The 12018-nt window shown below is 35.8% G+C and overlaps 1 protein-coding gene across 2 annotated transcripts in view; it reads left to right on the forward strand.

The window, feature by feature from the left end:
- spn-E (spindle E) overlaps positions 1-12018 on the forward strand; it is a 67662-nt gene that overhangs the window by 1693 nt on the left and 53951 nt on the right. For both annotated transcript variants that reach the window (XR_011331424.1, XM_069821744.1), the window contains exons 2-3: positions 2236-2454; positions 7035-7241. Coding sequence is in view for 1 of the 2 variants with exons in the window: in XM_069821744.1 (XP_069677845.1) it covers positions 2263-2454; positions 7035-7241 (399 nt within the window). In the remaining variant the exon portion in view is untranslated. The remainder of the gene's footprint in view (positions 1-2235; positions 2455-7034; positions 7242-12018) is intronic.

The following is a 12018-nucleotide window of genomic DNA, read 5'->3' on the forward strand; positions in this document are numbered from 1 at the left end:
ATCAGTGAAAAGGTCTCCTCTGAAATCCACTTGGAAAAGATCTGCAGAGCTTGGCATTCCTCTTTCGACCACGATGAAACACATGAAAGTTGATTTAAAGCTCAAGCATTTCCGTCCATTTCACATCAATGAATTAAGCGATGCTGATATGGATGCATGTAAAATGTTCCGTATGCAACGTTCCTATGTTAATGTCCTCTTCAAAGCCGAATGTGCTATCTACTGGAGCATGCATTCACGAAACATCGTCTTTTGGGGTAAAGAAAATCCATTCTTTTAAGAAGAAGTGGAGAGAAATCCACTCTACGTCATGGTATTGGCTGGACTGAGTGCAACACATATTTTCTGCCCTTTCTTCTTCCAAGGTTCCGTTAATGGTTCGGCCTACCAAGACATGCTTAGTGAATGGTTGGTACCACAATTACATCCTCAAGCAGAGGGACATGCTGTCATCGATTTCACGACTCATGAAGGCACCATCTGTCTGAGGGAACTACACTCTCCAGGTCACTCGTCCACTTATTAAAGCCCTTGTGGCCTCTCTGGATGTGTGCAGCTCCCACAGACAGATGGCATCTATAGGTGAATCCTGAAACCAATCCTCCTGGTCAACCTGTAACTATTAATAAGATGATATTGTAACTTTTTATTTTAATTTAACCACCACACACCTGACAACAATGTGACTTTTATTTCTACTTTAATAATTCACCCTACAACAATGGGTATTCCACTCAACACAGCAACACGATAGTCGTTATTGCACTCCACACGACGACGATGACAATGACGTGTATTATTGAGAAGAACAAGAGTGTACTCCTAATTCCAATTAATGTTCACTATGTGCAGAACAGAACTTTCAGTTCTCAGTTCACAGTTCGCTTGCCTTGGCTAGTTCTTCTAGCTCACTGTTCAAGTTCACTGCACATCGAACTCAAGTTCTCCAGATGCGTCGCCCTTGCCTGGACGCTGCCACAGTTACGGACTCACTCAAGTTCACTGCACGTCGAACTCAAGTCCTCCGGATACGTCATACTCGCCTGTATACTGCCACAGTTACAGACTCACTCAAGTTCACTGCACGTCGAACTCAGGTCCACCTTGCTTGCTGCTGTCCAAGACTTGAAGGCTGACTGACTACTGCTTACTGAGACTGACTCTAGTGTTTTTATTTATTACATATAACTACTGGAATCTTTGATTCGCGTGGCTTACAGAATCTTCGAGAGAGATCCGCGTCGAGATGCTTCCTTTGCTCACCCCGCTCTGTGCCATCCCTTGCTTCTTACTGTGCTATAGCGCCTACCGAAGTTCGAGTTTTCGTTTCACCGCACCTTCCTTCTCGCTAGATGTGCGCGCAACCCCCTGATGCGACCAGAACGTTCCAGACAGGTGCCACAATATAATGAAATGATAGTAATTAAGGCGAAATGAATCCGAGGTCCAACACCGAAAGTTACCCAGCAATTCTGCTTCGAGTTGTTGAGGGAAAACTCGGAAATAACCCCAATCAGGTAACTTGTCCCGATCAGGTTTTAAACAAATCTTGCTGTAGTAGCTTTCCGAGGTTCTTCTTGTGTAATGCATAGCTGACTAAGAAGATTTTATTATACTTTATCTGATGCAACAAGCTGGTATCGAAGACACTGTTGTCCTGCAACAGGACGGAGTGCATTGCAAGTGCGCCGATATCTGAATACGACCTTTCCTAACTGATGGATTGGAAGAGTCTGCATATGATCAAACTTCTTTTGCCTGGTCTCCACGAAGTCCCAACCTCCTAACACCTGATAATGCTTTCTAGGGGTTCATCAAGGACAAAGTGCGAAATCACCGCTATAATACAACAGCACAATTACGAGCATCCGCGAATTTTCACCTTTTTTTATTCAATTTGACGTGGAATGGTGCCTCTGTAAATACAATGTACTTCTTCAAATGGTATAAAGGGCATATATCTATCTCCTTCATAATGATATTGAGCTTAGATTTTCAGCTTGTCATAATTATTTAGGACCTCATTTCAAAGTTTGCTTTTGTTCTCTCCCCAAATCAAATTGCACTTTTTGCTTTGTATTCTGGATCCTAGTGGTCAGCCGAAGATGTCGGCCAGATGTCCCAAGTTATTACATTATGCCCTTTTTACCGTACACCATAGGAAGTATCATCTTTGTGACAGTTTTTTTTTCTGAAATAAATTGTAAGTTAATTTGTGTACTTTGTAATTTTTAGGTAAGAAAATAATTGCCAACAAGAAAGATGGATCTGTTGGAGTTTTTTGATATGTCAAAAAAGTTCGAGAGAGTAATAGTTCCTGGTAGTCAAACACAAGGACATGTCAATACAACTAATGAAGACATGTTCTATGATCCTTTTGATTTCAAGAAACCTGTTAAAGGAAAAGACTATGCGAAAGAATATCAGTTGAAAGAAGAAGCTGAGTTTGCAGAAGTAAGTAGATATAGAGGGAAAACTTAAAATTTAGTGCATTTCTATTGAGAAGAGTCATTGATGAGTGTTGATCTATTCTCTTTCTCCTCAAGAAAAGAAGAAGAATATATTTTTTTTTACTATTTCTAACTGTATTTTCGCTTTATTTAAGTGAAGAATTACTTGCGTGGTTTGTTCTTTAATATAGTTTGTTGTTGTCTATACCCAAGCAATTGTAACTATTCACCTGATAGCTTTTGCGTAATGTTGGTAGTGAGAGATATGATGGCAACTACACAACAGCTGAGTTCGTCACACTAATTCTATCGCCTGACTAATGCTACACTTTCATGCAAAGAATTTTCACTCAGTGAATTATCATTCTCTGAACAGTGTCTCTTATGCGACATTTCTTACTTCCTTACTTACTTATAAATGGCTTTTAAGGAACCCGCAGGTTCATTGCCCCCCTCACATAAGTTCGCCATCGGTCCCTATCCTGTGCAAGATTAATCCACTCTCTATCATTATATCCCACCTCCCTCAAATCCATTTTAATATTATCCTCCCGTCTACGTCTCAGCCTCCCCAAAGGTCTTTTTCCATCCGGTCTTATTGTAAGGATTCGTAACAAGCTGTTTTTTTACGGTGATGGGTTGTTAGCCCTTTGCCCAACTCCCAAGCTGGAGGACAACCCCTTATCGGCTGTCCATGACTGCTTATTCAATATATTCGCAGCTACTCTCCATATCTGGAGGCCATCTCCTCTATCCGCAACCTGAGGATGTGCCATGCGACATTTCACAGCTACAAATTACTTATAACACTTCTTCTTCTTCTTCTTCTTCTTCTTCTTCTCTTCTCTCTAGGCTTCCAGCCTGTTAATCCAGAGTATCTCTCCATCTACTTAATGGTCTTCCTGGAGATCTTCTTCCGGATGGGTAGTTATCCCTGGCGATTCTCGCAATTCTATCCTCTCCCATTTGAGATACATGCTCATTCCATTGTTGTCTTCTTATTTGCGTCCATTCTCTAATTGGTTGTATTTTGCATTGTTCTCTGATCTGATCATTCCGTGTATGGTCCCTTCTTGTGATTCCTACAATTTTCCTTAAGGTTTTCATTTCTGTTGTATCCAACATCTGTTTCGTTTTTGCTGTTTCAGGTCTTATTTCAACTGCATAAGTGAGAATAGGCCGCACCATGGTCTTGTAAATTCGAACCTTAGGTTCAATGTGGAGATATTTATTTCTCCATATGGTGTCGTTCAAATATCCCGATACTGTATTTGCTTTAGTAACTTGGTTTAAAATTTCGTTTTGTAAAAGGCCTGAGCTTGATAACTGGAAGCCAAGATATTGAAAGCACATCACTTGTTCAATTATTTGTTTTTCCAATTCTAATTTGCATCGTATTGGGTTCTTACTTATGACCATAGATTTTGTCTTTAGTGTAGATATTTTAAACCCATATTTTTTACAGCTGGTATTGAACTGATGTAACATTCTTTGCAGATTTTCTTCGCATTCTGTTACCAATATTACATCATCGGCATAACATACCATTTTTATTTCTTTACTTCCCATTTTATATCGTTTCTGAGTCTTTGTTTCTTTAATTATTTCTTCCATTACCATAATAAAAAGTAAAGGACTCAATGAGTCTCCCTGACGAACACCTTTGTTAACACCTAGTGCATTTGTTAGGTGATCGTTTACTTTGATCCTTACTGTATTGTCTGAATATATATCTAAAATAAGAGCAATCAGCCCATCTGGTACATTGTTTTTAGTTAAGATTTTTAAAATGGTATTTAACTGCAAAGAGTTAAATGCTTTTTTTAAATCGATAAAACATAACTAACACACAAATTATGCCTGTGATAATAACACCATGTAATACTGCTTGTAGCAAACCAACAAGACAGCAGTGCTCTGCATAGTAACAGTAGCAGCTGATAGAAAGTGCTACTGCCATACAGTGTTCTTCAATTTTTTCATGAGAAGGATTGCCAACGCAAATAATAATTGTCGAGTGCAGAGTTACAGTGGCTTGGATATAATATTTAGGATCTTCTGTCTTTTGACGTAAGAATTGGTAGTCTGAGGAAGAACTTAAAAAAATCAGCAGATGGTCTCTCTTCATTGGTAGATCCTTTTAAACAATACACACAATATTGAGGAAGACCAAAATATCAGTCGTGTGTAGCATTTGATCGGAAAATTATGCCATTTTTTTTTCTCCAGAGGAGGGCACATAGGCAAGCACTGTAGCCTTAGGCTTATTGTTCAACCTCCTTATATTGGCATGATTGTTGAAGTCCATTTAGGTTTGCTCTTCAAGCACATGATTCACTGCCTGGTGCTAGCATATCGATTCAGCCACAACATCCATGTCTGACTGGAGATCGTTCCTCCGCCTGCCTGTGATGTTATTCAGCAATCTTCTCAGATTGATGGTATCTGTTTGCAATCCAATGTGTCTGAATCTGCTGCATCCTCAACAAGAGGGGCATGCTGTCATCGATTTCACGACTCATGAAGGGAATTACAGTCCCTGGGTCACTCGTCCGCTTATTAAAGCCCTTGTGGCCTCTCTGGATGTGTGCAGCTCCCACAGACAGATGCCATCTGTAGGTGGGTCCTGGAACCACATCCGCCATGTCCTCAACACGCACGCACACCCCTGCCCCCCACACACACGCACACCCCTGCCCCCCCCCCCCACACACACATGCACACCCACCGTTTTCTCGCTCCATTCTCCCAACTAACACTCTATATGCATTTCTTATTTGCCCATACATGCTACATGCCCTGCTCATCTCTAACGTTTGGATTTAATGTTCCCAATTATGTTAGGTGAAGAATACAATGCATGCAGTTCTGTGTTGTGTAACTTTCTCCACTCTCCTGTAACTTCATCCATTTTAGCCCCAAATATTTTCTTAAGAAACATTCTCAAACGTCCTTAATCTCTGTTCCTCTCTCAAAGTGAGAGTCCAAGTTTCACAACCATACAGAACAACCAGTAATATAATTGTTTTATAAATTCAAATTTTCAGCTTTTTTGCGAGCAGATTGGATGACAAAAGCTTCTCAACCGAATAATAACAAGCATTTCCCATATTTATTCTGCTTTTAATTTCCTCCTGAGTGTCATTTATATTTGTTACTGTTGCTCTAAGATATTTGAATTTTTCCACCTTCAAAGAATAAATTTCCAATTTTTATATTTATATTTCGTACAATATTCTGTTCACGAGACATAATCATATACTTTGTCGTTTCAGAATTTACTTTCAAACCTATCTCTTTACTTGCTTCAAATAAAATTTCCGTGTTTTCCCTAATTGTTTGTGGATTTTGTCCTAAATATTCATGTCATCAACATAGACAAGCAGCTGATGTAACTCATTCAATTCCGAACCCTCTCTGTTATCTTGGACTTTCCTTATGGCATACTCTAGAGCAAAGTTAAAAAGTAAAGGTGCTAGTGCATGTCCTTGCTTTAGCCCACAGTGAATTGGGAAAGCATCCGACAGAAAATGGCCTATAAGGACTCTTCTGTATGTTTCACTGAGACATTTTAATTAATCAAACTAATTTCTTGGGATTTCCAAATTCAATAAGAATATCACATATAACGTCTCTCTTAACTGAGTCATATGCCTTTTCGAAATCTATGAATAGCTGATGTATTGTACCCTTATAGTCCCATTTTTTCTCCAATATCTGTCGAATACAAAAAATCTGATCAATAGTCTATCTATTACGCCTAAAACCACACTGATGATATCCAATAATTTCATCTACATATGGAGTTAATCTGCTTAAAAGAATATTGGAGAACATTTTGTATGATGTCAACAAAAGTGATATTTCTCGAAAGTTACTATGGCTCTAGTCTTGTTCCCCCCTTAAAGACAGGTACAATTATGGACTCCTTTCATCGTTCTGGTACTATTTCCTTTTTGCAAGTACAAGCTTATAAATTTCGCTAGATAATGCGTTTCCACCCTCTTGTATTAATACTGCTGGAATTTGATCAGTACCTGGAGACTTGTACTTTTTCAGATTATCAATCGCAATTTCGACTTCAAAAAGAGTGGGTTCGGGTATAAATGTCTCAGCAGTTTGTATTTGAATTTCGTCCCGACCATTTCTATTTGGCCTGTGTACATGAAGTTTCTGGCCACAATAATATTTTATTTACTCATTTATTACTGTATACCATAGTGCCTAATATTCACTAATTAATTGCATTTTTGTAGTTATTTTAGTTTAAGTAGGTAGAAACACATCTAGATGCATAAAATCGCATTTTTGTCTACCTGAAATTGTATTTTTAGGTACCTAAAAGTGTATCTTAGTGCCCGTTTTGATAATTTTAGAGCCTGTTTTAGGTGCCTAAAAGCTGGTTTTTAAGGGCCCAAAATTCTGTGGTCTAGTCATAACTGGTAATATCAATTGAGCAACTGTCGGCCAGTGTGGTGGCATAATGTTTAGGATGTCTTTAGGTGATACCAGCTATCCTGATTGAGGTCTTTTTTTTTATGGTTCTGGTAATAGATTGTAACTTACTGTGTCTGAATGTTGCAGTCCATGAGAAATGATTACAATGGAGCAGATGGAGCAACAGCAGGGGCAGGATCGTACAGTATGAGTGCAATAGAAGAATTGACATCATTTGGCACTTCGCCTAACATGGAAGATCTATCACGTGAAGAATTGACATCAGTGTACAAAAACTACAGCTTTTCTCATCACACTCAGAATTCACTTCCTATAAATGCTTACAAGCAAAAGGTGAGTAATAGTTATTTATGGTACTTGTGAGGTACCGGTAAGTGTATATTTATTGTGTGAGTGGAAAGATTTAAGCACAAGGCGTCAGCCGAGTGCTTAAATTTCATGAGTGCAATGAAGACCACGCTCACAAGTACCATACGTAATTTTATCCATGACCATAACAAAAAATTTTGTTTTATAAAAGAAAATAATATGTTGAAAATAAGTCCTCATATAATCAGATATCATGGCATAGATTTTAGAATCAGTATGTGTACTAGGTAGGTCGTGATGTAGGAGGCCATCAATAGTGAAGAATGGTATCTAAGGTGTTGGATAAATAACAAATTATAATTAATTATATAATTTTAATATATATTTTTTCATTTTAAATGTGTATTTTCATCTTTTTGAAGTTTCAGGGATTATTTAGAAGCATTCATGGCACTAATGTGATTAAAATAATTTCACATTTTACTTCTGTAAACTTAAGAGGAATATTAAAATGTAATTAATCATCGTGTCTGTTTAGCTCAGTTGACAAAAGCGTGTTATTAAATATTAAATCCTATAAACCCAACTTTGCAGGTTCAAGTCTCCTCACATCCCAAAAGGTAAATTATTCCAAAATTAAAAAAAAAAATGGTATTAAATATGGATGCAATGCACAAATTACGACGTAGTAGTAGTAGTAGATAGAGAAAAGAGAAGGAGATTGAGTGTATGGAGATATAAGAAATGGTAATAAAGAAATAGAGGTAGTGACATCTTGTAACTAATATTAACTTCTTGAGTAATAGTTGAATGGAAAAGTATATGTGTGTGCCTGGGTACTAGGAAAATACTAATGAACTATGAGGTAAAGTTTAAACTGTGAGGTAAAGTCTTTATTTCACTAGTGGAATAAAGTAATGTTGAATAAAAGCCTACTTTACAAACGCAAAAGTATTTAGTAAAGGCATATTTTTTGTTATGGTCATGGATAAATAATTATTTTTGATATCGTCACATAGCACACCATTAGGTCAGTGGTAGCAACAGTAGTATTTTAATTTGCCTCAGGTGTGCAGAAGTGTTCAGAGTAGACAAGCCTCCTATATTGTACTCCCTACCATTGAAATTGTTACGAAAATACATTACTACCCATTAGGGCTGGGGACGGGGCGGTTCGGTTCGGAGCAGTTACTGTGACGTCATTACTTGGTTGAACCGAGTATTGTACCGAGTACAAATTTGTGGCGTCAGATTTAAAATTTAGATAGAGTCGATTTTAGAACATACTTTGAAAGTGAAACCAAGCGTGTTTTAAAAGTGTTGTAGTAAAGTGCTTTCGCTTTGCCAATTGACGAGAAAAAAGTGCTTCTCTTCATTGCAAAATGGCGGTTGCAAATTTCATTTGCGTGATTACAACTATTTGCGGAGTTATTTTGTATGAAAGGCCTATTTAACTTTCAGTGTTGTTATATATGACAGACGAAATAAAATTGATAAAATAATTTATAAAACTAACAGCTAATAAATTAACGTGTGATGTAAACGTTAAACACTGCAGCTAATTAAAAAAGAAGATAGAAAGAAACGGGCTCCATGAAGCACTGCCTAAAACACTTAAAAATAACACACAGAATTATTTACTATTACGAAAAGTGGATAAAATAATCAATAAAACATGGAATCTTAGACTGAAGAACATAATGTTTATTTATTTTATAACATTATTAGCCTTCAATACAGCCATATTCTCTTTGGTGAAGAGTAATATTATTGATAAATTAAAGTAATTAGGTAACATAATTCGTAGAAATAAATATAAATAAAATGATGACTGATGAGGTAACACAAATCCAATAAATATAAATAGAAGAAAAATATAATGCATTTCCTTTTTTAACATACCGGTATTTTAATATTAATCAAACACACTAATACGATGATGATGGATGATAATAATAATAATTATATTATAATATAATAATAATAATAATAATATTATTATTATTATTATTATTATTATTATTATGTACAGTAATATGTTCAGACTGTCAATGTTCATTAGGTCCACTTGACAGGTCATATAATAGGATGAACTCCTCTTCAATACTAGAGGCCTTTCAGCCCACCTTGGGGATAAGGAAATAATTTGTCCTTCAGCAGAAAATATTTAAATACAACAGTACCTACGTTGTCTGCTAGACTTAAGTAAAACACGTGAACTCTGTTTGAACGTTTGAACTGACCGGTAATGGCTACGGTTAACTGAATAACTTCGGTGCTTCGCTGCCAAGCACATAAACCGATAGAACCGAGTAACTCAACAGTTCTACTCGCTCCGTCCCCAGCTCTACTACTCATCAAGGTGAATTTCTGCAGTATTAAGTATTAGTACTAATTTTACGATTAATTTTCCATGTGCACACTACAATTTAAAACAAATATAAACAAGTTGATGTTCTTTTTTTTTAACTAATGCCGTATATGTTGACTTCTAGTCATTTGTGCCTTTGTGTAATGATGATGTTGAATCCTGTTCTGAGATAGATGCACCCATTAGGTCGGATTCTGTTACCCTCGTATGATAGGATGACATATGAATATGAAAATAGGTAGCAAGGATGAAGATGAAGCGAAATGAACCAAGGATCTGACATCGAAAGTTAATCAGCATTTGTTCTTGAAGGAGGTGATGGATGAAATTTCTATTTTGTATATTTTTAAGCTAGAGATTTGATTTTTTCTACACATACTCCTATTGATGTCAGTAATTGCGTGTTTAGTTTCATGTTTATAAGTTCAGTAGTTTAAGAGTTATTTAAATTAAACAAAAATTGCATATTTTTCAAAATTTTTCATCTCTCCTAAATTGTAAGCATAATGTCTGAAAATTTTTTTACTATATCTTTGATTTCTTTCGAAAGTTTCAGTGTTCTCAAATTTTTTAGTTTTACGTTGTAAAAATAGGCGGGAACAATTAAACCTATTCATATTCAGATTTATAAAATTTACAGAGTGCAAGCATACATTTTATTTTTTATTAAAAGTTATTTTCTTTTTGAAAAAATGCCAGTATAACTTTAAGTATATTTTAAAGAACATTCAGTAAAAATTTCAGCTTTCTAGCGTAAAATTTGTGAAATCCTTAGCAATGTGAATGCAGAGAAGTCGGTGAAAAAAAAGTACAGGAAAATGAGTTTAAAAGTTTGCATGCATTTTAAATTTAATGAGCACAGCTTTTTAAAGATGACGTAATTAATGACACAACTGCCTGGTAGGGTCAAAGTGTATAGTAGGCATCATTGCTTCATGCTTCATTTTCTACAAAAAATGAAAAATGTGATTTTTGATTTTTAAAAATTCCCAAATTTTCACTTGTGTCCTCCCTTAAATGGGTTTAGGAAAAAAGAACCTGAAAAAAATCTCAACCATGCAATTCGTCCAACTAGGATTCGATTCCAGGCGTGCTAGTTTCACAATAGGACACGCTGACCACTACTCCAAAGTGGTGGACACAAGTTGAAGTTAAAATTTACAATATGAACAGTGTTAGTTTATTCACAGAGGGAGAAACGTTACAAATTATTCCTAACTAAAAATTATGACTTACATATGAAGAGTCCACTGCAAGAATGATGGATGTCACTTTCTTGTCGAAAATGAACCAAGACTGTCAATACATAGCTTAAGACATATAGAATGTGCATAGAGAGTTATATGGCATTAACACTGATAGTCATTGTCCAGTAACGATCGGAAAATCGCAGTTAAGCTTTGAGCGCTAAGCATTTCAAACTTTCAATTGCTTCTCCTGCAAAATGTATTTCAAATGACATCCATCATTCATGCAGTGGACTCTTCATATATCAATAATTAAAATAATGAGTGAATTGAGTTGCACATATTCTGAAAGAAGTACAGCAAAACTTCTTTTATACGGTACATTTCTCACTTACGCATTTTTCATACTTATTCCTTTTTTTACGAGTTGACGACAAAATTCCTATATTTTCCATGTTAGTTTATTTCGGATATAAATTTTTCGTTTTTTAGTTTTTTACACTGACATGAACGTATTTTAAATTCCAGGAGATATGAAACGTCATTTATCCATTCTAAATCAATTTTTCTCGAAATTAGATTTGCCAAGAAGATGTAAGAACGCGAAAATACAGTACATTTTCATCGTTAAAATGCAGCCCACTTTGAAATTCGTGGAAATTGGAAGCTACCCATGCTTTCCTTCAACAATCTTGTGTCCTTTACTGATGCTATTACTGCTTTGGAAACAGTGTAACGTTTCATGACACATCATGATGTTACTGAACAAATTATAGAACAATTCTCATAATTTGAGAGCATGGTTTACTCCGTAGAGCAAGCAGTAAAAAATAACTGTTTTTTTTTTTTTTTTTTTAAATAATCATATTATGTTCTTAAAATAAAGATTATATGATAAGAATGAGGTAAGTAACATTTTCTGCATTGGAGTTTGGAATGTAATACTTCAGCCAGCCTTGTCTTTAAGCAACTAAGATATCCTACAAAGAATCTTACATTCTTAAGAGTGTTGTGTTATAAATTTGAGTACTAAATTAGAAGCTCATTGTTGACTTAACTATAAAGCTTTAATTGTCTCTTGTGAAAATTTTACTACATTTAATTAACTTGTTCTTCCCGTAGAGTCTTCAGAGGTTATTTAAATGTTATTAAAAATCATTTCAGTATACGTTTTTCTCACTTATGTGGTTTTTCTTCAGATCCCAATAAAAACGTATAAATGAAGTTTTACTATATAAGCTCC

Source organism: Periplaneta americana, chromosome 3 (assembly GCF_040183065.1).
Source record: "Periplaneta americana isolate PAMFEO1 chromosome 3, P.americana_PAMFEO1_priV1, whole genome shotgun sequence".
Taxonomy (NCBI): domain Eukaryota; kingdom Metazoa; phylum Arthropoda; class Insecta; order Blattodea; family Blattidae; genus Periplaneta; species Periplaneta americana.